The sequence below is a fragment of the Salvelinus namaycush genome, chromosome 3 (genome assembly GCF_016432855.1).
Source record: "Salvelinus namaycush isolate Seneca chromosome 3, SaNama_1.0, whole genome shotgun sequence".
NCBI lineage: Eukaryota > Metazoa > Chordata > Actinopteri > Salmoniformes > Salmonidae > Salvelinus > Salvelinus namaycush.
In genome coordinates, this window is record NC_052309.1 from 32,094,238 (window position 1) to 32,122,144 (window position 27,907).

The following is a 27,907-nucleotide window of genomic DNA, read 5'->3' on the forward strand; positions in this document are numbered from 1 at the left end:
AACAGGAAATACAGCAGAATATGTTACTTTTGTAGCGGAACCTTTGATACAGGACACTTTGTGAAAATACGGAATGTTTGTAACAACGGTAAAAAAAAAAAAAAGAATGCATATTTTACTTATAATTTTTGGAGCAATTTTGTCCTACTTCTTTTGGATACAATACATTTACTATCGGCAGAATTCAGCAAAGTCACGTAAACAATTGTTGCGATTTATGTTATGTAGAGACAAACAAATCAAATCGTCTCAAACAAGCGATTTAACTGGCGATGTTCGAGCACTCTTTTTAACGGCTCATCCGGATGATGAATGCATGTTCTTTGCACCAGCAATTTTGAGACTCGTGGAACTCAATGCCTCTGTTCATTTATTGTGTTTATCTCAAGGTGGGTTTACAATGAATAACAGATTTAGCTTTTCATTTGTCATTTGCGTAGCCTGTGTATTCCGTCCTACAACCAGGGCTAGCTTTACATAATTTTCCATGGAAAATAGTAGCCGATTAAACTCAACTATTTACGATGGAGGAGCTGCGACTGTTGTGGGCGGACTGGAACTCCGACGTCACATAAGTTATTTATTTTAAAAAAAATACTGATTTCAGCACCCAAAGAATAGCCCGCAATTACACACGACATTGTGAAGTTGAGTTTAGTCGTCTAGGAAAATAGCAATACGCTGCAGCACCAACTTGTCTGTATAGCTAGGTCTCCCATTTTCTATTTTGATCATTTGTTCAAAAACAATGGTTTGTTCAGCACTATTATTTAATTCATGCTTGACACAAGAAAAGAGACACGGCTTACAAGAGCCAAGTATTGTAATAGTTATAAAATTAAGTGTTAATTACTACTTCATGTTTTATAGCCATGTGGCAATTCCTTTACATGACAACATATAAAGTAATTACTTTTCGCCAAATAATCACTTAGGCAATTACTACAATCAAGGGTTCCAGCGTCGAGAAGAGCTTCTAGACAGCTGTGCCGTTTTGGGAATACCAGCCTCCCAAGTCACTATACACGACTGCAAGTAAGTAGTCTCTGTCAGCAAGTAAGCAATCTTCAGCACAATTATTCTGCAGCAGAACATACAGGCCAACCAATCCCACACATTCCTTTTAAAAACAGCCAGATGTGGCTTACTACACCTGTTAGGTGCTGCTAGGTTGTTCCAGTAGCAATGATGCCCTTAAAATTGATTTTCTTTAACTATTGATGGCATGGATATACATTACCCATGTTGTGTTTGGGATGTTGGTTTAGAAAGGAATCTGCTGTTTTAAATAAGAAGTGCCTGCTTAGCGTAAAATCGTATACTCAACAGAAATATAAACGCAACATGTAAGGTGTTGGTTTCATGAGCAGGAAATAAAAGATACCAGACATTTTCCATACACACAAAAAGCGTATTTCTCTAACATTGTGCACAAATTTGTTTGCATCTCTGTTAGTGAACATTTCCTTTGCCAAGATAATCCAACCACCTAACAGGTGTGGCATATAAAGAAGCTGATTAAACAGCATGATCATTACACAGGTTCACCTGGAGACAATAAAATGGCACTCTAAAATGTGCAGTTTTGTCACACAACACAATGCCACAGATGTCTCAAGTTTTGAGGGAGTGTGCAATTGGCATGCTGACTGCAGAAATGTCCACCAGAGCTTTTTCCAGAGAATTTTATGTTAATTTCTCTACCATAAACTGCCTCCAACGTAATTTTAGAATGTTTGGCAGTACGTCCAGCCGGCCTCACAATCGCAGACCACGTGAAACCACAACAGCTCAGGATCTCCAAATCCAGCTTCTTCACCTGCGGGATCGTCTGAGACCAGCCACGCAGACAGCTGATAAAACTGGGTTTGCACAACTGAAGAATTTATGCACAAACTGTCAAAAACCGTCTCAGGAAAACTCATGTGTGCTTGTCATCCTCACCAGGGTCTTGACTTGACTATTTCTGAGACGTAACCAACTTCAGTGAGCAATTGCTCACCTTCGATGGCCACTGGCACGCTGGAGAAGTGTGCTCTTTACGGATTAATCCCAGTTTCAACTGTACCAGGCAGATGGCAGCGTGTATGGCGGCATGTGGGCGAGCGGGTTTGCTGACTTCAGCGTTGTGAACAGAGTGGGGTTAGGGTATGGGAAGGCAAGAGCTAAGGACAAAGAACACAATTGCATTTTATCGATGGCAATTTGAACGCACAGAGATACTGTGACGAGATCCTGAGGCCCATTGTTGTGCCATTCATCGGCCGCCGTCACCTCATGTTTCAGCATGATAATACACAGCCCCACGTTGCAAGGATCTGTACACAATTCCAGGAAGCTGAAAATGTCCCAGTTCTTCCATGGCCTGCATACTCACCAGACCTATCACCCATTGAGCATGTGTGGGATGCTCTGGATCAACAGAGTGTTCCAGTTTCCGCCAATATCCAGCAACTTCGCACAGCCATTGAAGGAGGAGTGGGACAACATTCTACAAGCCACAATCAACAGCCTGATCAACTCTATGCGAAGGAGATGTGTCACGCTGTATGAGGCAAATGGTGGTCACACCAGATACTGACTGATTTTCTGATCCACGCCTCTACCTTTTTTAAAAGGGTATCTGTGACCAACAGATGCATATCTATATTCCCTGTTGTGAAATCCATAGATTAGGGCCTAATTTATTTATTTAAATGAATTGATTTCCTTATAGGAACTGTAACTCAGTAAAATCTTTGAAATTGTTGCATGTTGTGTTTTATATTTTTGTTCTGTGTAGTTAGACCGGTTAGCTGACAACGCCACTAAAACAATGTACACGCTTCAATGGGGCAAAAGGCTGTGTGTTGTGATTCGGGGCGACAGGTAGCCTAGTGGTTAGAGCGTTGGACTAGTAACTGAAAGGTTGCAAGATCGAATACTCGAGCTGACAAGGTTAAAATCTGTCGTTCTGCCTCTGAACAAGGCAGTTAACCCACTGTTCCTAGGCCGTCATTGAAAATAAGAATTTGTTCTTAACTGCCTTACCTAGTTAAATAAAGGTAAGCAACAATGACAAGAAGCTGCCATGTGGGGAATCATAGCTGGCTAGTTTTATCTTGTTTTTCATACCATGTCGTGTAGAGGTGTATCGGTACAATTATGGGGACCTCGGTTTGGTCCACCTATTGCCTATGCGCACGTTGTAATGAAAATTTGAATCTTAATTGGCACATTTCAAACTGGCCTTTTGTGAGGCGCAGCTAGGAACTACTTCTGTACGATGGCAAGTGGTGGGGTCGACAAATGTTTAAATCTCCAGTTTGGGAACATTTTGGCTTCCCAGTAGATTACAACAGTGATTGACAGAGAGTTAACAGTACTATGTAGCCACTGCTCAACGAGAATAGTCTATGCAGCTGCCAACACCTCAAATGTGTTGACACATTTACGGCGGAATCAACCCAGTATTCGTACCACCGGAGCAAGACAGAAATGCAAAAAAGTGCTCGATCCACATTACAAACTTGGCCCTCTCGGCACCCATTTCAGCAAACGGGTAGTACCCGCTCTATATATGCCAACTAAATCTGAAGTTGTCAATGCACCCTGTGTTGCGTTTAGGCAACTACAGATGGATGGACCTTCGGGGCTTACACAGAGGTACTTAGTGGCAGCCCATCACATTATTCCTGAGTGGGAGATGAGAAGTAATGTGATGAGAGTCACACAATCTCTTTATGAGAGTCACACAATTGTGCATCTTTTTCTCTTTGTAAAAAAGCATAGCAATGTCTGAGCCATGTTTCTATATTGATTTCACATGCATATTGCACTTTATTTTAGTGTTGAGTAATCATGCATCTTCATTTTAAGAAAATACAAATGTTGTTATTCCTGATTTGTGCTCTCATCAGGCATTATATGATCATGGAATACCATCAGGAATACCAACACTTTGTATTTTCTTAAATAAACAAAAATGACTACATTAACTTTTGCCATTTAATTTTCCCGATGTACTAAAACCGAACCCAACCGTAACCCCAAAACCACAATACGTACCCAACCGTGGGGTTGGTGCACTGTTACACCCCTAATGTTTTGAGGTGTTTTGATTGATGTCACGTCTATGCTAATATGGCAAGAATTCGCTAGCCAACTAACCAACAACTGTAATGATGTATTTGAGAGACAAGTACTCATTGTGCAAATGTATTTATGTTTTCAATAAACATTGGAGACTAAATATAGTTTATATCTTGTCAACAATCTAAGCCAACCCTGTATTTTTTGCCCCATTGTTGCGCACACGCCAATTTTGGTGCTAAACAACCAACCCGTCTATAAGCAACCCTGTCAGAACAGTCAACCGATGGTCAATTTATTAAGCCTGACACATAATGTGATTTTTGAAATGATGGGCTGATGGTGAAAACAAACATGAAGAAGCAGTGTGTGGTGCAGTGCACGACCTCCAGCCAGCCCAGGACTCTGAACCCAGCATGCCTGCCCATTAGCAGCACATCAAGCTGAGCACCCCCCAGTGTCTGTCAGAACAAACAGTGAACCAGTCACAAATCAAACTCCTTCTTTCTTACCACGACAGAGCCTAGTCAGCCTGGCCTGATGTATTGGCGTACTCTGTCATTAGGGGCCATAAACTATTAGGCCCCAGAGACATTGAGAGGTCGGCCCCTGTTGGACATGCGCTCTCTCTGCCCTCTGAAATCTTACCAGGCCTGCAATGTAATATGATATTTTGGCCACCATTTCTTTTCAGCAATTAGTTATGTGACTAATTGGTGAATATTAAGACTTATGTTGTGAGTGACTTAGACCTAAGTGATAAACAAATTTTACTGTTTAGTGCTCATTAAAAGTCAGTGCTTCTTGATATGAAAATGTCATAAGGATTTGAGATGTAGTCGCTGCTATATTCTTATAATTTATGTCATATACAGTGCATTCGGAAAATTTTCAGACCCCTTGACTTTTTCCACATTGTGTTACGTTACAGCCCCCCTCATCAACCTACACACAATACCCCAAAATGACAAAGCAAAAACAGCTTTTTAGACATTTTTGCAAATTTATAAAAAACTGAAATATCACATTTACATAAGCATTCAGACCCTTTACTCAGTACATTGTTGAAGCACCTTTGGCAGCGATTACAGCCGCGAGTCTTCTTGGGTATGACGCTACAAGCTTGGCACACCTGTATTTGGGGAGTTTCTCCCATTCTTCTCTGCGGATCCTCTCAAGCTCTGTCAGGTTGGATGGGGAGCGTCACTGCACAGCTATTTCCAGGTCACTCCAGAGATGTTTGATCGGGTTCAAGTCCAGGCTCTGGCTGGGCCACTCAAGGGCATTCAGAGACTTATCCCAAAGCCACTCCTGCATTGTTTTGGCTGTGTGGTTAGGGTCGTTGTCCTGTTGGATGGTGAACCTTGGCTGTGTGGTTAGGGTCATTGTCCTGTTGGAAGGTGAACCTTCGCCCCACTCTGAGGTCCTGAGTGCTCTGGAGCAGGTCTTCAGCAAGGATCTCTCTGTACTTTGCTCTGTTCATCTTTCCCTCAATCCTGACTAGTCTCCCAGTCCCAGTCTGGCCACTCTACCATAAAGTTCTGATTGGAAGAGTGCTGCAGCGATGGTTGTCCTGCTGGAAGGTATTCCCATCTCCACAGAGGAACTCTGGAGCCCTGTCAGAGTGACCATCGGGTTATTGGTCACCTCCCTGACCAAGGCCCTTCTCCCCTGATTGCTCAGTTTGGCCAGGCGGCCAGCTCTAGGAAGAGTATTGGTGGTTCCAAACTTCTTCCATTTAAGAATGATGGAGGCCACTGTGTTCTTGGGGACCTTCGATGCTGCAGACATTTTTTGGTACCCTTCCCCAGATCTCTGCATCGACACAACCCTGTCTCTGAGCTCTACGGACAATTACTTCAACCTCATAACTTGGTTTTTCTTCTGACATACACTGTTAACTGTGGGACCTTACAGTATATAGACAGATGTGTGCCTTTCCAAATCATGTCCAATCAATTGAATTTACCACCGGTGGGCTCCCAAGTTTTAGAAACATCTCAAGGACGATCAATGGAAACAGGATGAACCTGTTATAAATGTGCAAAAAAATGATAAAAAGCTGTTTCGTTTGACATTATGGGGTAATGTGTGTAGATTGATGAGGATAACGTAACAATGTTGAAAAAGTCAAGGGGTCTGAATACTTTCCGAATGCACTGTATATTAAAGCTCATATTAACTCTCATGAATTAGCTTTATAACTTTGAAGTACTAATTACTCTGTGCTAATCAATGTACGCCTCCCATTGTATATCAGAAGGAATCCCCTTTCTGTTACTAGAATAGACAATTGCTATTGTCTGTAGACCTTTAACCAGAATACTTTTTTAGCTAGTAGACTGACTAGCTGCGCATATCCAGACATGCATCCAAAGGTGGCGTATCTGATAAGTTTTTTTCGTCAGATAAATAGTGTTCACTGGTAATTAACAATAAATAGGCCTAAGCAGGTAATGTATTTTTCCCTAATAGTGGTCATTTTGTACAGTAATTGGTAGACGAGGAGTTCATTGGACAAATCCTCTGGTGGTTCAGAGAGAATGAGAACATCAATGGCGTCATGGCTGGGGTTCAGCGGGATGGATAAGATGGCTGTGTATTTTTACTTACAGCATCCTAGTAAAGGAGGCCATGGTTATATCCCTAATGACACCATATTCCCTATTTAGTGCACTACTTTTGACCAGAGCCCATACAGCTCTGGTCAAACCTCAAAGTAGTGCACAGTATAGGGAATAGGGTGCCATTTGGGACGCAACCCATGGCTGGTATTGGTCCAGAGTCCAGACCACCCCTGGGCTCAGCACATACCACTGGACACCCCGTTTCAGACACAAACAAAAGGGCCTGGCCAGGTCTTAGCTTCATTGGCTAGAGTCTGCATAGAATATTCACTGTGTGATGGAAATACTTCCTGGAAACTTGGAAAGGGAAAAATACCATTGTAGATAATGTTGCGTAAAGCTGTGAGAGGGATTTGAATTCTGATTGCTAGATCATTTTAAACTAGGAGGATATGTGTTGAAATTAAATTTGACCCCTATCCCTCATGACTTTGAACTGTCTTTTTCAGGTATGTACTGTACTGCTCTGTAAAATCTTCTGTGTTTTGCTATTTCATGTTTTTACGAGTATTGTTGATGCGTCTGCAAGGTTTACAATCCTCTGGAACAGACCGCTGGCTATAATCACTGACTTCTCAGCCCAGACAGAGTCAGCGGGTAGGGGTTGTGTTCAAAAGTGCTCACATTACAGGAAAAAAAGTGGAGGGTGGAAATAAATAGTAGGAGACCTTTCTGTGGACAAACCCCAGTGGCTGTACCAGGAAATTGTGGAGGTTCTCAGAACCGGTCTGTCTGCCGCTTGAGATTATGCACCGCAGTTCACCAGGACAGGAGTGGCATGCGAGCTTGACCTGGAACTGGCATTATTTAGATGGCAGCATGCCCAGATTGTCTGCCCCGAAGTACATTGTTGGCATTTCATAACCTCACTACCTCCCTTTCCATTTTATCATCTTGACGAGTAGGCCGTCATTGTAAGTAATCATTTGTTCTTAACTGACTTGCCCGGTTAAATAAAAAAAAGATTGTGCACACAGATAGATGTATCAACTTTGATCTGAATCAGGATGTAAGTGCGTGTGTGTTGGTGTGAGCTATGACCCTCACCTTGTACTAGTGGCTGACAGCCCACTCTCCTTCCTGTGTTTTTGGTGTTTGCCTAAAAGACACACCCCCTAAACTACTCTGTAAGACCCCTACCCCCACCTTCTCTTGCTCTCTCTCACACCTTTTTCTCCTGCCCTCTTCCCCCTCTCTCTCACACACTATTTTTTTTTTTTCTCTCTCCCCCCTCCCTTGTCTGCTGAAGCCAACTGCTAAGGACCATGGAGTGGATTTTGGAACGGCTCTGAGCCCTTCACATTTCAGCCTCCCAATCTAGGTCACTGATCTGTTTTTCTTTTTTCTGTCTGTAAATGTTTGGCCGCAGCTTGGCTACAGTACATTATCACTATCTTGAGACAAGTGTGTGTAGATGTACATGTACTTCCTCTGGGTCGTCTCAGTTGTCATGTTGACGTGAACTAATAAAGTGAGACGTCATTCCCGAGGAGCTGGTCTGTTAGCTGACTAACACAGAGAGGTGGAACACTGGTGTCACTAAGGGAGTCTACACACAGCAGTGCCCTGCCCTAAATTAACCCTACAACCCTCTTACTACGTGCGTGTGTGCATTTGTGCACCTCAGATTCAGTATGAGGTGACTGTTGGATTAGTAACTGCCGTCCAACCAGTGATGCCATCACTAATGTTTTAGGCCCAGTGCCACACCTCCAACCCCCATCTTTCCCATAACACTGAGTTCACACATTCATCATAAACTAGGGTTTCATCATTGTCTTTATACTCTACCTCTTACTTGTTTAGTCCGATTATTGTAACATTTTGCTCTGTTGTAGGCTTTATTCAATGGAGTAGCTCCTCCTTTTAGTGTTCTTGTTGTTTTATTGCCTCAGTGCTAACACTGGTTAACACTGGATATTAGGGCACATGCCATAAAGGCCAATTCTCTTTTTGCAGGCAGCCATGAAATGGGAAGCCTTTTGCCAAGGTGAAAAATAGCCCATGCATCTAAATCAGAATTGTTCATCTTTATCAATCAAGAGTGTCCTGTTTGTTTGACATGTGTGAACATTGATAACATATCTACAAGTTTATGAAAAATTCATAAATGCATTATCCCCAAAAAATCATCTAATTTTCCCCTGTACTCTCTCTCGCTTTCTCCCCCCCCTCAGTCAGACAGTGTTCTCCCTCTCTTCTAGTCAGTCGTTCAGTGGTGCTGTGATATGATCAGATGATGTCTGTCTGGCTGACTGACTGACTGGCTGGCCCTCATCCTCGTCAGACCTTAATGAATAGGACAGCTGTGTTGACAGTCTCTGGGCTGGGCCCCAGTGCATCATGGGGCATGGCTTTTGTTGATCAGCCCTGATCTGAGCCCGATCTGCTGCGCTGCCTCTCCACTTGCACTGGCGCGACCTCCATTCACTCTGCCCGCTCCCTGCACAACGTGTGAGAGGGAGAGAGCTTGTCGGTCCCAGCAAAAGTTCATCCACTCCCACACAACCCATTATTCATTGGCCTGGAGCACACTGTACTGTAGTCTTCCCTCTGACTGACTACAGCAGTGACTCTATACATGCATCCCAAATTGTACCCTATTCCCAATAAAGTGCACTACTTTTGACAAGATACCAATCGGCCTCGGACAAAAGTAGTGCAGTTTTATAGGGAATAGAGAGCCATTTGAGACACAGCCCAACTCAGTCTTCTAACTTCTGCAGAGGTGACTAACTTCAGTGGCCTGCCTCATCACAGCGTCATTTGCCCCTGAGGCGTCCCTCCACCAAGTAGATACTGTATTTCCTAAGGAAGATGAACCTGACCTTTTATAGTTCGGTAGGATATAAACTTTCAAGTGTCCTAGCCAACTTGTTGTTTTGGTATCCAGTAAGAGTTAAGAGAGTGCAGGAGTCATGTCAGAGTAGAGTCGGAGCATCATCCTCCCCCACTGTGTTTAATTATACATCGATCTGGTGGTAAAAATAGCTCTGGCTGATTTACTGGCTGCTGGCAGGGCAGAGCTGAGGACTAAGAGAAACGCGCACACACACCACCACACACACAGACATACACATACACGCACTGAGGACTGACAGAGAATCTTGTGTTGAGTGGTGCCAACCTCTCACTGTGTTCCCATGTCAGCCACTCAACACACTGCCCTGTCCTGGCCAACTGTTAATGCAATCACAGTCATCACGTATGGGGGAGAATATTAGTCCAAAATAGTCTGTTGATGGTTGAAACACTCCATCGTCTTAAGGGCACACTCTATTTTGGACGGGGGAGATAAAGTGATATGATGGAGCTTATACTAAATAATGTGTGTGTATATTGAGAGAATTTTTTTGCATAGCAGCCCTTATCTGACTGAACACTGTATTTGCTAGAGCTATTTTAAGCTTAAATACATGTAGGCCTATAAGAGTACAAATAAACATTGTAGACATATTGAAAGTAAAATCACAGCCTATCAACCCCTCTGTAAAAAGATCAAATGTAACAAAACACATGGGCCTATTGTGTAATAGTCCATTTAGAATATGCTAAACTTCCCACCGTTCCGAAGTAAATTAAATATTGCAGTGTTTTCTTTTACATAAGACATTTTGTGTTTCATGTAAGTGTGCCGTGAAGGAGTTAACCAACCAGCGGTGTGTCTCAGCGTTTTCCCAGCATGCCCTATAAACCTGACAGTGGGGACAGGAGCCTGAGCTTGCCTGGCAGTATCCTAGGCCTCTGGCTGGCCCATGTGACCAGACTAAACAAGGAAAGTGCTGTCTGTCAGTCAGTCTGTCCTACAGCATAGCACTGCCCCTCTTGTCTACTGGGCCAAAGTTCAACCACTGCATCCAGATGCCTGCAAGCAATTAGACATCCACATGCAAAACTGCAGGAGGGGGGCTAGGAACGGGGAGGTTACTCTAGGGCGTTTGGCACTGTTGCCATAGCGAAGCTCACTCTGCTGCCTGCATCCTGCTTTGAGGAAAGGTCAGGTAGATCATCTGTCTTTTGTACATTTTTCTTCAATTTTTTTTCCTCTCTTTGTCCTCTTTTGCTTAGCTACGGTTGCCAGGGTAAAAACTGAATCTTCTTTTTTTTCAACCAGGCTTGTGGAAGAAGAACAGTAAATTACAGTTGCACTTCAAAGCTAAATTTGACAACAAATAATATATACAATAGCTGTTTGCTGTGAAGGGTATGTGAGGTTTAAAGTTGATGTGTTTTGGTGTTGTTTACATGTCTTGTTAACGGAGATGAAGTTGTGAAGCCGAATATTCTTGTTTAACGTCTCACGCCTTTGCAACCAGAGAAAATGTCTCATTTTGTGTCACGCTTTACTTTTTCTACATTGTGCCTTTCATGCATACTTAGCTAATGACCAATGCTTTGAACCAAAGTCCAACAACATTTGTCATCCAAAACAAAAGAGAACATGGCGCATATGAACATAATTAGGAATCCTACTAATGCAGTAGGAGGGCAGACTACTTCAACCCTAATACCCCCCCCCCCCCCATGATACAGCACCCTTCAGGCCTGACCCCCATAGCCCTGGCAGGCGTTTGATTTGTGTCCTGATCCATCACGTCCCTCCACAGGCACAACTGTCCTGCCCCATTGTTATGAACCAAGGGGGAGGTGGGATGACCTCTATTCACCCTCTACCCTATCACCTCCGCCACCCACCCCCATCTCAAAATGTACAAGACATCAGGTCATTGCTCTCTGTCCAGTGTCTACCCTTTTCTTTCTCCCCTGTTTCTCTCTCATTCATCTGCTTCCCTGACGTTGAGCTGTGGTGTTATTTTTTTAACCAAGTACGTCAAATGTCATCATGCGTTCTATTAGCCCTATGCATCCATTTTGCAACAGTCAAACCTCCTATTCTTATTGTTGGTCAAATCAACATGTAACTAGCAGAGAAAATGGTTAATCTCTGTGTGAGAGCGAGAGCACTGTACTGCTTTAGCCAGCCTTCCTAATGAAGCCCTCAGGACTTTGTTTTCATCTGAACTGCCCCGACCTGAGTGTGTCTGAATCACTCTCAACATGCTCCACTGGCTCGCTCTCTCTCCCTCTCTCTCTCTCTTATGAATGTTTGATGTCTCTGGAGGGAAAAAGAGGCAGGAGAGAGGGAATGAGAGCAAGCGAGACAGAATGAAAGAGGGAGCGAGAGAGAGGGAAAGAGTGTGAGGGAGAGAGGCGAAGAAAGCTGTGAGAGTGATCAGCATGAGTGACCCCCCCCATAGATAGTTGGTGTGTTGAGTGATGAGGTTGTCTGATGGACAGACTAGAGTAGCTCAGGGAGGTGTGGGATGTACACCTGGATCCAAATAGTATTTGAAATCTTTTAAATACTATGACTGTTTGATTAAGTCTGCCTCCAGTATGAGATGGGTGGGGTTTGCACTTTTTGGGGCTATTCCATTGGTTTCATTGTGCCAGGAAAACTCAATCAATCACAGATAAAGTATTTGAAAGATGTTGAATACTTTCTGAACCCACGGGTGTGTGTGATATATGGTCTTTGTTCTCCCTAGGCTGTAGATTCAGTTGAACAGGATACTAAGGCCCCACTGACCCCTAACGGCCAGCTATAGTGTACCCTGGCTAGCATATATTCTAAAAGAAAGAGAACCTTTTCAATGGTTGGGTCCAGTGTTCTCCGTATGTGAATCTTGTGCATTGTAAGAAGTAGGCTACATATCCTAAATGCAGCAGTGTGGTTTTTCAATCTAAAACTGGCCCACCATTTTGTTGAGTTGAAGTCAGGCTACTGTTTTGGTTGGTTGGTGTGCTACAGTAGTCTAGCCAGTTAGAGAAGGGTGACGTACCTGCATAGGCCTCAGCCAGTTTTATCAATGTCCCAAATGGCACCCTATTCCCTATATAGTTTACTACTTTCAACCAGAGCCCCACTGTAACTCTTTGGGGCGGCAGGTTAGAGGTTAGAACATTAGGCCAGTAACCGAAAGGTTGCTAGATCGAATCCCCGAGCTGAAAAGGTAAAAATCTGTCGCTCTGCCCCTGAACAAGGCAGTTAACTCACTGTTCCTAGGCCACCATTGTAAATATGAATTTTTTCTTAACTGACTTGCCTAGTTAAATAAAGGTTAAATAATCTCTAACGTATGCCCCTCTTCATCTTTCAGAGAACTGCCAGACAATCCCAACGTAGAATGGAGCATCTCAATGGCCTCCTCTCTAATCCTGAAGCACATAAGAGCCCACTCCATCAACCTGGTATGATGACCAACTCACCACTGAATCTCACTATCATTTATCAAGTAGCCAATTCTATACAGTACTGTATCTGATTGATTTAATGACTTTTTTCTCCTGTGCGTGTTTTTCTAACGAAACCATCCTGAAAATGCTAGATTATTTGTATAGGCACTTTTGGCACCACAGTCTTCTGGCCATTGTCAATAGTCTTTTGTATCTGTGAAGGTCTCTCACAGGCTTCCCAAGCTCCACTGATAATGAACTGAAAGAGGGTCATGTCTTCCTTCCTTTGTATTTAGCAGAATATGGTTGTGGTGGTTGGAGCTCAGGTCACTGTCGGCATGTTTACTCCCAGATTTCAATCAACGTTCCAGGAAATTTACCAAAGGGAATTTGAGAATTGAGATCTTAACTCTTTTTTCTTTTTTTTCTTCTTGTCCGTCCGCAACCATTAGTATTCTGACAAAAGCTGAACCCAGTCTGTCTGCTTTCTCAGATAAATAATTAAGCAGGAGAGTGCACAGCAGGATGCTAGCAATTTCCCTCAAAACCAAACAGTTCAGTGTAGGTTATCCTACTGATCTGTTTTTTATTTTGATCAGACTACCAAACAGTTGGATGGATATTTCTTCCCCATCAAATTGTATTTGTCACATGCACCGAATACAACAGACCTTACTGTGAAATGCTTACTTACAAGCCCTTAACCAACAATGCAGTTTTCAAAAGTAAGAACATTTTGCTAAATAAACTAAAGGAAAAATAGTAACACAATAAAATAACAATAGCGAGGCTAAGTATTCAGACCCCTTGACTTTTTCCACATGTTGTTACGTTAAATAGTTGTTTCCCTAATCAATCTACACACAATATCTCCATAATGACAAAGCAAAAATGTTTTGTTTTTTTTACATTTTTGCAAATGTATAAAAATTAAACTGAAATATCACATTTACATAAGTATTCAGACCCTTTACTCAGTACTTTGTTGAAGCATCTTTGGCAGCGATTACAGCCACGAGTCTTCTTGGGTATGATGCTATAAGCTTGGCACACCTGTATTTGGGGAGTTTCTCCCATTCTTCTCTGCAGATCCTCTCTAGCTCTGTCAGGTTGGATGGGGAGCGTTGCTGCACAGCTATTTTCAGGTCTCTCCAGAGAGATGCCGCTGAAAAACATCCCCACAGCATGGTGCTGCCATCATGCTTCACCGTAGGGATGGTGCCAGGTTTCCTCCAGACGTGACGCTTGGCATTCAGGCCAAAGAGTTCAATCTTGGTTTCATCAGACCAGATAATCTTGTTTCTCATAGTCTGGGCGTCCTTAGGTGCCTTTTGGCAAACTCAAAGCAGGCTGTCATCTGCCTTTTACTGAGGAGTGGCTTCCATCTGGTCACTCTACCATAAAGGCCTGATTGGTGGAATGCTGCAGAGATGTTTGTCCTTCTGGAAGGTTCTCCCATCTCCACAGAGGAATTTTAGAGCTCTGTCAGAGTGACCTTCAGGTTCTTGGTCACTTCCCTGACCAAGGCCCTTCTCCCCCGATTGCTCAGTTTGGCCGGGCGGCCAGCTCTAGGAAGAGTCTTTGTGGTTCCAAACTTCTTCCATTTAAGAATGATGGAGGCCACTGTGTTCTTGGGGACCTTCAAAGCTGCAGAATTTTTTTTGCAGACATTCCCTGTCTCGGAGCTCTACAGACAATTCCTTCGACCTCATGGTTTTTGCTCTGACATTCCATTTCAACTGTGGGACCTTATATAGACAGGTGTGTGCCTTTCCAAATCATGTCAAATCAATTGAATTTACCACAGGTAGACTCCAATTAATTGTGTGAGTGTATGGTTTGAGTCCAGTAAGTGTACATTGAGCCTGTGCAAGAGAGTCAGTGCAAAATAATAAGAATTAAATAAGGGGATCAATGTAAATAGTCCGGGAACTGTTCAGCAGTCTTATGGCTTGGGGGTAGAAGTTGTTAAGGAACCTTTTGGTCCCGGACTTGGAGCTCCGGTGCCGCTTGCCGTGGGGTAGCAGAGAGAACAGTCTATGACTTGGGTGGCTGGGGTCTTTGACGATTTTTTGGGCCTTCCTCTGACACCGCCTGGTATACACTCTTAGGGGGAAAAAGTGCTATCTAAAACCAGAAAGGGTTCCTGTCCCCATAGCAGAAACCTTTTGAAGAACTTATTTTGGTTCCATGTATAACCCTTTTGGTTCCAGGTAGAACCCTTTCCACAGGGAGTTCTACATGCAATCCAAAATGATTCTACCTGGAACCAAAACGGGTTCTACCTGGAACCAAAAAGGGTTCTCGTATGGGGACAGTCGCAGAACTTTTGGAGGATCTGAGGACCCAAGCCAAGTCTTTTCAGCTTCCTGAAGGGGAATAGGCGTTGTCGTGCCCTCTTCACGACTGTCTTGGTATGTTTGGACCATGATGGGTCCTTAGTGATGTGGACACCAAGGAACTTGAAGCTCTCGACTTGCTGCACTACAGCCCATTCGATGTGAATGGGGGTGTGCTCTGCCCTTTGTCTTGCTCACTTTGAGGGAGAGGTTGTTGTCCTGGCACCACACTGTCAGATCTCTGTCAGGTCTCATCGTTGTCAGTGATCCGGCCTACCACCACTGTGTTGTTGGCAAACTTAATGATGGTTTTGGGATTGTGCGTAGCCAGTCGTGGGTGAACAGAGAGTACAGGAGGGGACTAAGCATGCACCACTGAGGGGCCCCTGTGTTGAGGGTCAGCGTGGCGGATGTGTTGTTGCCTACCCTCACCACCTGGGGTGCGGCCCGTCAGGAAGTCCAAGGTTCTAGTTGCAGAGGGAGGTGTTCAGTCCCAGGGTCTTTAGCTTAGTGATGAGCTTGGAGGGCACTATGGCGTTGAACACTGAGCTGTGGTCAATGAACAACATTCTCAGGTAGGTGTTCCCTTTGTCCAGGTGGGAAAGGGCAGTGTGGAGTGCAATAGAGATTGCGTCATCTGTGCATCTGTTGGTGAGGTATGCGAGTTGGAGTGGATCCAGGGTGTCTGGGATGATGGTGTTGATGTGAGCCATGACCAGCCTTTCAAAGCATTTCATAGCTACAGATGTGAGTGCTACGGGGCGGTAGTCATTTAGACAGGTTACCTTGGCGTTCTTGGGCACAGGGTCTATGATGGTCTGCTTGAAACATGTAGGTATTACAGACTGGGTCAGGGAGAGGTTGAAAATGTCAATGAAGACACTTGCCAGCTGTTAAGGATTATGCACAAAGATGAACTAAATCATAAAAGAGACTGCAGAAATATAAAGTATTCTACCTTTCCCATAATATAACCTATTCCTATTGGTTTACTGCTGTTACAGTTTTTAGCATGTAAGTCTAAGCCTAGAACAAGCAAAAGAAGAGTTGAAGCAGATATCCTTGGAACCCATTTTTATTATCTGTTCGGTTTGGCAACAACTAATATTTCCAGAAACTGGTGTTTGTACGTGTAATCATTTTTTGCCTCCAAGTCAACTCTGGCAGATGTAAAATGTCTCCCTCAGGCCAGTAAATGGCAAGAGATGACTCTGCTCTAGGTTAGAAGGTGTGTGGTGTCCACCTTTATGTTAGGTTTCAGGGGCACAATCATGGTACATTTATCCTCTGCCTCACTCAAAAACTGCTGTGTCTTTAGTCAAGTTGTTTTTCTTTCCCTTTGACCTGCTTGCTTTCCCTTTCCCCATCTTCCCTTGGTTCTCTGGTGAACAGGCATGCAGGCAGAAAAAGGCTCTTAAATATCAGTTGTCTCCTGCCAAGCTGCATTCTGCTGTCAGTGTGAGTCCCAGATGGCACCCTATTCTAGCGCACGACTTTTGACCAGGGCCCATAGTACTCTGCACTATATAGGGAATAGAGTGCCATTTGGGAGGCAGGCAGAGACACCGACATTCAAGACACGCCTCCATTAACCAGACAGTGAACATGCATCTCTTTCTTTGGCATATAGCCAACATTTCACATTGATATTTGATACTTTATGCCATAACATGAAATAACTATCTTCAAATGAATATTGTTGTTGTTTCAGGTGCTGACCTTCGATGGAAGGGGAGTGAGTGGCCATAGCAATCACACTGCCATCTACAAGGCTGTCAGGTACGAACAAGACTTTAAACACTGTCCATCATTGTAAGGCTGACACGTGTGTGTCCTTTTAGATTTTATTGTATTTTAATATGCCGTTTTTGATCCGTTTGTGGAAAGCACGTCGTCCCAAGGGATGTACCCTAGGAAACACATATTGTCCACAGGTCCAGATCCTGGAAAAGAAACCAGCCTTGTAGGCTACATTCCTATACTTCATTATTATAAAACATACATACACCACATACTAAAGATCCCAACCTCCCCACTCCCCTACAAACAAACAAACAAACAAACAAACAAACACACAAGCATTCAAAAACACACACACTGTTTTGCATGATTCCTCTGTTGCATAGTTGAGAGATCGTCCAAACCCACACTCCACCAATGGATCTGCAGATGGCCCTGCTCTCTGAAACCCACAGGAAATCACGTCCTGAAGAAAGGAGGGTGGAGAACTAGATGAGAAGAGTAGGGAGGAGAGGAGGATCGCTCTGGTCTGGAGAACTGAATAGGACACCAGTCCAACAGTTGCATCAGACTGTTGTGAAATAAAATGAAATTCATGTTTTTGTGTTTGGTCATATCACCGTCTCTCATGATAGACTGGAATAAATGTTACAAATCGAGGAGCTGGCCTGTGCGCACAAGATATTTGGTTCTGAGTTCCTTCCGAGATTATTGTGATATGTAGCTACACTACAGTGTAGTACAGTGAGTGAACAGAACAGATGTGTTCATTGACTAGTGCTGCCTGCTTGGTCTCTTCCTCTGAGCTAAGCCTCCCTGGCTCTCCTCCAACACCCAGACCTCATCTCTAGTAGGGGAGGATGAGTGTGTTGTGTTGTCCAGATCATATCCCATGATTCCCATTAGACTTAAACTCACAAGTGATATGCACCATTTTATATATAAAAAATAAAAAAAAGATTGTGCAAGTAAATGTATAAAGCCATCAGTGTTTTGTTACCTTGGTGTAAGTCTCCAGTGAGAGCTTGTACTGAACAGGAAAGAGGAGAAGTGAAATGTCCTCTAGCGTTCAGACTGTGATGAGTGTGAGAGGAGAGGGAGAGTTACTGTAGCGAATGTGGAATGTGACATGGAAGATCCAGAGACCATAATCCACTCATAAGTTATCATGAACCACATGACAATTCATTAGAACACATCAACAGGTTGTTGCAGCTGCTATTACTGTCTCACCATCATCAATAATTGAGGAGACAACTATTCCCTATTGCATATAATCCTATTCCTAACATTTGACAGGTTACTTTGCTGCCTTGCCGCTTCCCCTTGTGAAGGCTTAAGCTGTTCACCTTTTAGCCATTTGAGCTGTAGCCAGAGAAACTGAACCGTTGGGTCTAATATGGCTGGAAGGACCATACTTTGTCCTGATAAGGTTGTGTATGGTTCACACCCACAAACTTTTTCACTGGCCTGAACTTTGGCAGTGTAATTAGTTCACTTTCCAAATTGTACGTAACTATTTGTCTCATAGGAAAACCTGGGGGAAAAGCAAGTAGGCCTATCTATAGGAGTTTGTGTGTGCTTAGGCCTCCAATAACTACTGTGTTGATGTTGTTTTTTTGCTTGTCTCTACCAACAGCTACCTGGCTTCCATTGGCAACATACCAGATGGCGAGTATTTAACCTTTACATTTTTAGTTGACCAAGCACTTCTCAAATACCTATATTCGGATAATCATTGTCAGCATGGTAAGGTATAAACTCAGGACAAGAAGAGAGGTTATCCTAAAGCAGTGTAGTTGGAACTGGAGTCTTGGCAAAGACCGCCATCTAGTGTTGAAATTTGTGTGTCACTTGCACTTCTCAGTCAGCTTCGAGGCATTAGGAACACAACAAACTATCACCCAGTGCTTTAACTGAAAGTCACTCCTCTTTATCACGGTCACCATTTGTTCCTTTCTCCCGGCTGGATGTGAATCTATTCCCATTAACAACACCCTCCCTCCTCTGTTAGACTTATTTCCTCCAACTCATCATGGCTTTGGCCTTTGTAAGATAGTGGAGCCACATCGTCACAGCTCTTCCTAAAGTGTTGCACCCCTCAGGCCAGCCCAGGGTCAAACTTTTAAACCCTCTTAATGTAGCAGCTTGGCAGATCTCTCTCACTCTCTATCATCTCTCATGTTTTTCTCCCTAGTTAACTCCCTCTGCCTCCCCCCTGAACTCTGCTCTAAACCTTCCTCTTACATAATATTCAAACCCTTGACCCCTGCTGTCTATATTGCTATTGCTATTTTATCAGGATCCCCATTTGCTGTTGCAAAAGCAGCAGTTACTCTTCCTGGGGTCCACACAAAACATGAAACATAATACAGAATGACATAATACATTTTTAAATTAAGGCACACGTAGCCTACATATCAATGCATACACACAAACTATCTAGGTCAAATAAGGGAGACTCGTTGTGCCGCGAGGTGTTGCTTTATCTATTTTTTGAAACCAGGTTTGCTGTTTATCTTAGCAATATAAGATGGAAGGAAGTTCCATGCAATTAGGGCTCTGTATAATACTGTACCCTTTCTTGAATTTGTTCTGGATTTGGGGACTGTGAAAAGACCTCTGGGGGCATGTCTGGTGGGATAACTGTGTGTAATTTGACTATGCAAACAATTTGGGATTTTCAACAGAATGTTTCTTATAAAAAGAAGGGATGCAGTCAGTCTCTCCTCAACTCTTAGTCAAGAGAGACTGGCATAGTCTCTATCAGCCCTCTGTTTACAATTAAGAGAAAATCTTGATATTGTAAATGAAGAAGTTACTGTTATACTAGATAATGATATTACTGTGCCACATGGCTCACACTAGAAAATATTGCATGTTTTAAGTGACGTTATGATACCTTTAGAGTGGCACTGTCCTGATCAAAAGGAGGAAACAAACAAGACAATTTAACACTCTGTACCCTGTCCTCCTTTCCCATGATCTAGAGCAGACGAGAGGATGTGAGATCAGTAGGATGTGTAGGATTACAGTAGGATGTGAGATCAACCTGTTGATTAGATTTCAGCCAGGACCATTTTATCCAGTGATGAGCATTGTTGAGAGAGGGGTGGTTTCTATCACAATAGTTGATTAGCTGTAAACATGCCACACCAAGATCTTCATGTACATGAGTGTGCTATCACATTGGTACTCTGCATTCAGTGTTGAGAGGGAGATAAACCTCAATGTGATTCTAAAGCCTGTTCACACAGTTGCATACTATAATCCCCTCTCATTTTCACCAGCTTACCCAAAGCCTCTTTTGCCCAATGAACCATTTACTGTAGATATCCAAGTCTCCCAAAAACATGAGACAATATGACTGTACAAACCCACAGTAACTCTTTGCTAGTAGCTCAATTTCCTGTCTGGTCATATTTTCCTCCACTCGAAATATGGCTTGTCTTTCCATATCTTTGTCTCCAAGACTTCAACACACTAATTATACTACATTTATGTCATGTAACCCTGTAAATTATCTCTGTTTTTCATTGACATTCTGGGTGAGATGTAAATTGCACAGAAGGTACACTAACTAGGCTAGGATTCTCCATTCTCCCACAGACTGCAGTCTCCTCTCTCTGTCGACCATTGGTGTTCTCAGGAAGTACCTCTCCTTCCTGGAGCTGCCTATCAGCTGGCTCCTCCCATCAGATCTCTGCTGCGTCATAGGCTCAAAGGGCTACGTTCAAGCTAAGGTGAGCCTGTCATCAGCCTATACTATCAGGCTTGAAATAGACAAATGTTACGGCAGTTCCACTAACATCTTTTCCCCTATTATTATGGGACAAACGTCATTAATACATGTAATAGCCTAGTAGATGTACAGTTAGGGTGAGGCAAGTATAAAAACAGCATTGGGATTTACATCCGCAAGTGTATAAGACGATCCCTAAGCTCGGTGTACACACAGTGAAAGTCCTCGCTCTCTCTTTCTCTATGAAAGTGAAATTAGGTCTCAACATCTGAATTGACTGGTACTGGCACTGTGTACATAGATCAATATTTATAGTGAAATATGCTATATCAGCGTTAGAGAACATTGTCAGACACCCCTCGCTGGACATCAGACATACAGATTGATTTGAACTTCTGGAGAAATTCATGTTTTTACCATGCATCAATATTTATAGGGAAATACATTACATGAACACAGTGCCAGTACCAGTCAATTCACTTTTAATGAGAAAGAGCGAGGACTTAGGGATCACCTTATACACTTGCGGATGAAAATCCCAATGCTATTTTTATACATGCCTCACTCTGTCTGTAATGACTGATGTCCAGCAAGGGGTGTCTGACAATTTTCTCTAACGCTGATAGATCTTTCTCTAGTCTAATAGACTCCTCCTCTTCTTTATTCACCAGAGGGCCATGCTCTGTCACCGTACTCAGCTCCTGTGGTTTCGTTACCTCTACATTTGGTTTTCACGCTACATGATTATCAACACATTCCAAGTTATTGATCAAGGACCAAAGAATCTGAAGATCTATTAGTGAAAAATGAGGTTCCTGATTTAATCTTCTGAGAACACTGTTACTTGGGTTTGTTAATCTTACTGTAATCAGTTTGCGCATCGTTTTATATGTTTTGCCTCATCTGACATATTGATCTCATAGCACTGATATATTCAGACATACCTATTGCTACCTATTGATTGAATGTAGATATTATATTTTTCAAACTTTTTGTTGAAGGAAATACATTATTAAAGTTTCTCTTCCACTCATTGCCAACATTGTTAGTTGGGAACAGTTTACTTATGATCGTTAATACACTATTCTCAGTTTACTGTAAAAATGTTGACATATACTGACACTGTAAATGAATAGTGAATTTGCCAAATGTAAGTAAAATGTGAATACATAGACATTGATTGTAACCAAACAGGGTCCTTTTTATTTTTGGAAATGATGTACAAAAGCTAGAACAAATGTTCAAATTGTTAATGAACCAAAAAAGTTCATTTGATTTTAGAATAAGAATGTATCTCAGTTATAATACAATAAAGGACTGTGTTTGATCTCAGCTACAGTTGATGTTGGAAGTTTACATACACTTAGGTTGGAGTCATTCAAACTCGTTTTTCAACCACTCCACAAATGTATTATATACAAACTATAGTTTTGGCAAGTCGGTTAGGACATCTACTTTGTGCATGACACAAGTCATTTTTCCAACAATTGTTTACATACAGATTATTTCACTTATAGTTCACTGTATCACAATTCCAGTGGGTCAGAAGTTTACATACACAAAGTTGACTGTGCCTTTGAACAGCTTGGAAAATTCCAGAAAATGATGTCATGGCTTTAGAAGCTTCTGATAGGCTAATTGACATAATTTGAGTCAATTGGAGGTGTACCTGTGGATGTATTTCAAGGCCTACCTTCAAACTCAGTGCCTCTTTGCTTGACATTATGGGAAAATCAAAAGAAATCAGCCAAGACCTCAGAAAGAAAATGTGTAGACCTCCACAAGTCTGGTTCATCCTTGGGAGCAATTCCCAAATGCCTGAAGGTACCACGTTCATCTGTACAAACAATAGTACGCAAGTATAAACACCATGGGACCACGCAGCCGTCATACCGCTCAGGAAGGCGACGCGTTCTGCCTCCTAGAGATGAATGTACTTTTGTGCGAAAAGTGCAAATCAATCTCAGAACAACAGCAAACGACCTTGTGAAGATGCTGGAGGAAACAGGTACAAAAGTATCTATATCCACAGTAAAACGAGTCCTATATCGACATAATCTGAAAGGCCGCTCAGCAAGGAAGAAGCCACTGCTCAAAAAACGCCATAAAAAAGACAGACTACGGTTTGCAACTGCACATGGGGACAAATATCATACTTTTTGGAGAAATGTCCTCTGGTCTGATGAAACAAAAATAGAACTGTTTGGCCATAATGACCATCATTATGTTTGGAGGAAAAAGGGGGAAGCTTGCAAGCTGAAGAACACCATCCCAACCGTGAAGCACGGGGGTGACAGCATCATGTTGTGGGGGTACTTTGCTGCAGGAGGGACTGGTGCACGTCACGAAATAGATGGCATTGGGGGAAGGAAAATTGTGGATTTTTGAAGCAACATCTCAAGACATCAGTCAGGAAGTTAAAGCTTGGTCGCAAATGGGTCTTCCAATGACACCAAGCATACTTCCAAAGTTGTGGCAAAATGGCTTAAGGACAACAAAGTCAAGGTATTGGAGTGGCCATCACAAAGCCCTGACCTTAATCCTACAGAAAATGTGTGGGCAGAACTTAAAACGTGTGTGCGAGCAAGGAGGCCTACAGACCTGACACAGTTGCACCAGCTCTGTCAGGAGGAATGGGCCAAAATTCACCCAACTTATTGTGGGAAGCTTGTGGAAGGCTACCCGAAACATTTGACCTAAGTTAAACAATTTAAAGGCAATGCTACCAAATACTAACTGAGTGTATGTAAACTTCTGACCCACTGGGAATGTGATGAAATAAATAAATAATTCTCTACTATTATTCTGACATTTCACATTCTTAAAATAAAGTGAGGATCCTAACTGACCTAAGACAGGGAATTTTTCCTTGGATTAAATGTCAGGAATTGTGAAAAACTGAGTTTAAATGTATTTGGCTAAGGTGTATGTAAACTTCCGACTTCAACTGTATGTGTTTCTGCTGCAGGCTTGGACAAGTCTCTGATATTCGGGTGGTTCTTCATGGTCTCCTCATACTTCTGTCCACAGAACTTCTCTACTGTCACACTGCGTATAGTACCTGGGTCCAAACAGTGAGGAGCTATGCCTGGGGTGGAAACAACACACAAACAAACCTTTTGGTTCAGTTTCATGCATGCGAGACACTTTAACCCATTGCTATCGTCACCGTTTTACCACAAACAACAATTCAAGACATGTTTTAGGTTTACATAATAAGCAAAGGTATACATGACTTCTACTGTGTTTCTTACTGGTTGTCCTTACCATATCCATCTGGATTGGAACGTGGGGTGAAGAAACTCTGGACTCCACAGGTACTACAAAATGTGTGCTTGCCAATATGTGTATTAAATGTATATGTGTTAATATTCTCCAAACCCTGAAACAAGAAATTAACCAAATTAACATTCAAACTGACCAACCTGGTAGAGCTATTACCAAACTTCACCCTGTAAAAATGTTGTATTACCTGTAAAAGGGAAAACTGATTTTCTGGCACAATGAAATGATGGTTTTGCTTCTTGGTGCAGATGCTACAGCTAGATAAAGAAACCAGAATGAGTCATATTGTGATGGACATAGTAAGTTATAATTCCGTAATAGAAATATGATTGTAAAATAATCAAAACAGTTAATCTACAGAGATTTTGTCATTTGGGCAGGAAGTAAGTAAACATTGTCTGAGCCAGAACAGCCCATAGTTTCCTTTTATTTTTGCTCATTCTCAAACCTGTATCTCCAATTCTCCATCACTATAAATTGGGGTCCCAGATTTGCATTGTTTTTCTTTCTGTTATCCTCCCAAGACCCAGCAATTCATTTTTTCCTCTCTAGTGGACATCAGTTCTTGGTCCGTATCTCTGAGGCCGTACAAGCCACTGTATTAAGAACTGTTGTCCCTTTGAGAGGACATTCTGGGCTTTTCAATGATTTCACGTGTGGGGGTGTGACCTTGACAACCCTATATTCCTGGTTCTTTAAAACAATTGCACATTTTATGGACATTTGAAAATAAGGGTAATTATGAATTGTAACTTTTGTGAGTTGGAAATTCACATTGTTTCTAGGAAATGAATATCTCAGGAATAGTGAAGGGAGTCGTCAGGACTGTGTAATCATTTTTTCACATTAAATAAGAGCTTATTAAGAAATATCATGTAGTGGACACCCGGATGCCACAACTATGTATTTCACCTACTGTACCCATGTACATTTTTTCATATTTATGTCCTAATGACCACTACAGAGGGCAATTTTGCACTTACAATAAAATATTAACATTTTTAGACATTTTGTTGTTTTTTCACCCCAAACAATAATGTAAAAATTTTAATAATTCCAAACATTTTTTATTCCAGGTCTCAGGATTATAGCCTGCCCTTTCTATTGCTGTAGCAGTGAACCGTATCTGTAATGGATCACTGTTGAAATGTTGCAGATCATACTCGCAGTCGAAAACCAGAAGGTCTGGGGAATTCCAGACTTCGAATCTGACAGCCCCACAATGGCATCCGCCTGTGTGCTTCACTCGTTCCACCCTGTGTGAAGCAACACAACACATTTAGACTGTTCATGAGGCATGGCATAACTTCAATAAGAGTTTAATTCTGTTCATAGACAAGACATTTTGCTACGCACCGTTTTTCCATGGCAACGTTTAATGAAATTGAAAACAAATTCCAGGCTATTCCATTAAATATTTTGGAAATCGATGATCAGAAATGTCAGTAAGTTAAAATCCCTCAAGCACTACTGTAGTTTGTCGGTTGATATTGCGAGAGAAAGTCCCTTATTGCCTGTGAGCAATATGAGATGGCTCTAAATATGGCTCTGCATTACATTGCCAACTTCTGCTGGAACCATGTTCGACTCCACTCTCACCATGCATGCTGAATCATGCTTTCCCAAAATATTGATACTCTTCTCTTCATTCTTGTCACCAGAGGGCCATGCTCTGTCACCGTAGGCCCATTCAACTACTGTGGTTTCACTGCCTCTATCAAAGAGTACCAATATAAAAAACATTTTGCATAATGAAAACTTGAAATGAATTGTGAACTTGCAGAAAGAAATACACAGACACTTAGATATTGGTTGTGACCAAACAGAGTAGGTTTGGTCTTTTTATTTCAGATTTTTGGGGGAAAGTTGATTTGTTTTAAGAAACAGTTGGCTCAGTAATACAATATGGGACTGTTTGTTTCTATCTCAGCTGTGTGTGTCTGCTACAGGCTTGGATCTATGGCTTGGACATGCCTTTGATAGTCTGGTGGTTCTGCATGCTCTCCTCCCACTTATTTCCACAGAACTTCTCTACTGTCACACTGTGTACAGTACCTGGGTCCAGACAGTGAGGAGCAACGCCTGGGGAAAAACAAACACACACATACACAAACCAGTCTGTTAACTTTCATGCATGGGACACATTCCAACAGCCCATCCTCCTTGTTTAACCACAAATATTACATGGTACGTCAGCATAAAGAAAAAGCCAACATGCATGATTGATACTGGTCGTCCTTACCATATCCATCAGGATTGGAGCGTGGGGTGTAGAAACTCTGGACTCCACAGATCCTACAGAATGTGTGCTTGGCAGCGTGTGTATTGAATGTATATGTGGTCAGATGATCCCAACCCTGTAAAACAAGAAAATCAACTAAGTTAAACATTCATTCATTGCAGGATTCACTAGCAATTAACCTGAACCATATATAAATACATTTTGAGTGAATCTGTTAGAAACCTCTATAAATTGTCCTACCTGTAAAAGGGTAAACTGATTTTTTGGCACAATGAAATGATGGTTCTGCTTCTTGGTGCAAATACTGCAACTAGATAATGAAACATGAGTGAGTAATTTTGTCATTCTCCATTTTTCCCCCATTCATTACAAAGTGTGATGATATTATGTCCAGTTAATAACAATATAACAAACTAGTCATGTCCGTTCCCCATCTTTGTGATTTGAGCCGTTTCTTCTCATTATCAGTCAGACCTGTCCCACAGGGCAGACGTCAGTTCAACTTCTAGTTGTTATTTACATTTGGTTGAGTTGTCAACTACCGTGAATGCAACGTGTAATCAACCAAAAAGGTCACCCTTTCATTTGATTTAGGTTTAAAGGTTGGGTGACGAAATTCTCTTAGTTTTATGACATTTTGCAAATCCACTTGCGGCATTCACATGCTAGTCGGAACTAGGACATGTCCAAATTGCTATTAGTTGAAAACGGTATGTGTTAACTACAACCAGTTAGCAAGTCGGACATTTCAGTATCTAGTTCCGACTAGCACGTGAACAAGGCAACTCAGTTTTCCACATTGATTCAACGTCATCACATTGAATTCTGTGGTTCCAATGACCTGGAAACAACGTTGATTTAAACCGTTTTTGCCCAGTGGGGTATCTATTCCATATATAATAAAAGGAAGGCCTATATGTACAGTGTTTATTAAACCATTCTGTTATGGCTCAATGTGAAAATATTAGATTATCTTTGTGTTAGGTATGTCAAGTATTAGGCTACTGGAATGTGATAAAGAACCCGCATACTCGCAATCGAAAACAAGAAGGTCTGGGGAATTCCAGACTTCGAATCTGACAGCCCCACAATGGCATGCGCCTGTGTGTTTCACGTGATCCATTCCCAGTCCCAACCTGTGTAAAGACAACACAACCCATTTAGACTGTTCGTGAGGCATTACTTCATGCTTCTTTTCAAAACTGACAGAGGCTTTGTTTTCGGGGTATACGCACCGTTTTCCCGTGCAACGTTTCAATGGAATGGAAAGCGAATTCCAGTGTATTGTATTCCGTGAAATATTCCACCAACCGCTTATCAAGGTTACGCCGCGTTCAAAACAACTGGGAACTCAGAGAAATATGAGATCAAATCATGACGTCAGTGATCTTCAGGTCGGAAAGTCAGAGCTCTAGAAAGAGGCCCGAGTTCCCGAGTTGGAATTCTGAGTTGGATGACCGGTCAAATCGTTTTTCCCAGTAGGCGCTCGTTTTTACCGAGTTCCCAGTTGTTTTTAACGCACTGAAGTCGGAGGTCAAAGATTTCCGAGTTACCAGTTCCGAGCTTCCGGTTTTGAACGCGGCATTATTGCGAAACAACTTCCCTTGCTTACGTGGAATCACGT

At 42.3% G+C, this 27,907-nt stretch overlaps 2 protein-coding genes across 2 annotated transcripts; one reads left to right on the top strand and one right to left on the bottom strand.

The window, feature by feature from the left end:
- The first annotated feature begins 76 nt into the window (after nucleotides 1-76).
- Nucleotides 77-22,088, top strand: pigl (phosphatidylinositol glycan anchor biosynthesis, class L). Its single transcript, XM_038975650.1, has 7 exons — nucleotides 77-389; nucleotides 936-1,035; nucleotides 12,860-12,950; nucleotides 16,986-17,053; nucleotides 18,654-18,685; nucleotides 20,624-20,757; nucleotides 21,428-22,088. The coding sequence occupies exons 1-7, from the start codon at nucleotides 107-109 to the stop codon at nucleotides 21,554-21,556; spliced, it is 837 nt and encodes a 278-aa protein (XP_038831578.1). The 5' UTR covers nucleotides 77-106; the 3' UTR covers nucleotides 21,557-22,088.
- A 3,759-nt stretch (nucleotides 22,089-25,847) lies between these two features.
- Nucleotides 25,848-27,864, bottom strand: cenpv (centromere protein V). The gene is made up of 5 exons (XM_038988940.1): nucleotides 27,519-27,864; nucleotides 27,315-27,419; nucleotides 26,524-26,593; nucleotides 26,284-26,398; nucleotides 25,848-26,123 (listed from the first exon to the last, which is right to left on the bottom strand). Exons 2-5 carry the CDS (start codon nucleotides 27,404-27,406, stop codon nucleotides 25,999-26,001), a joined length of 402 nt encoding a protein of 133 aa, XP_038844868.1. The 5' UTR covers nucleotides 27,407-27,419; nucleotides 27,519-27,864; the 3' UTR covers nucleotides 25,848-25,998.
- Between the last annotated feature and the right edge of the window lie 43 nt (nucleotides 27,865-27,907).

Bases quoted from the DNA above. Each gene is read 5' to 3' on its own strand.
- cenpv (XM_038988940.1), bottom strand. From the start codon at position 27,406: ATGGATCACGTGAAACACACAGGCGCATGCCATTGTGGGGCTGTCAGA. The intron at 26,399-26,523 runs GTAGGACAATTT...CTTGTTTTACAG, and splicing joins ATCAGTTTACCCTTTTACAG to GGTTGGGATCATCTGACCAC. The intron at 26,124-26,283 runs GTAAGGACGACC...GTTTTTCCCCAG, and splicing joins CTCCAATCCTGATGGATATG to GCGTTGCTCCTCACTGTCTG.
- pigl (XM_038975650.1), top strand. From the start codon at position 107: ATGCATATTTTACTTATAATTTTTGGAGCAATTTTGTCCTACTTCTTT. The intron at 12,951-16,985 runs GTATGATGACCA...TTGTTGTTTCAG, and splicing joins GAGCCCACTCCATCAACCTG to GTGCTGACCTTCGATGGAAG. The intron at 18,686-20,623 runs GCGAGTATTTAA...ATTCTCCCACAG, and splicing joins CATTGGCAACATACCAGATG to ACTGCAGTCTCCTCTCTCTG.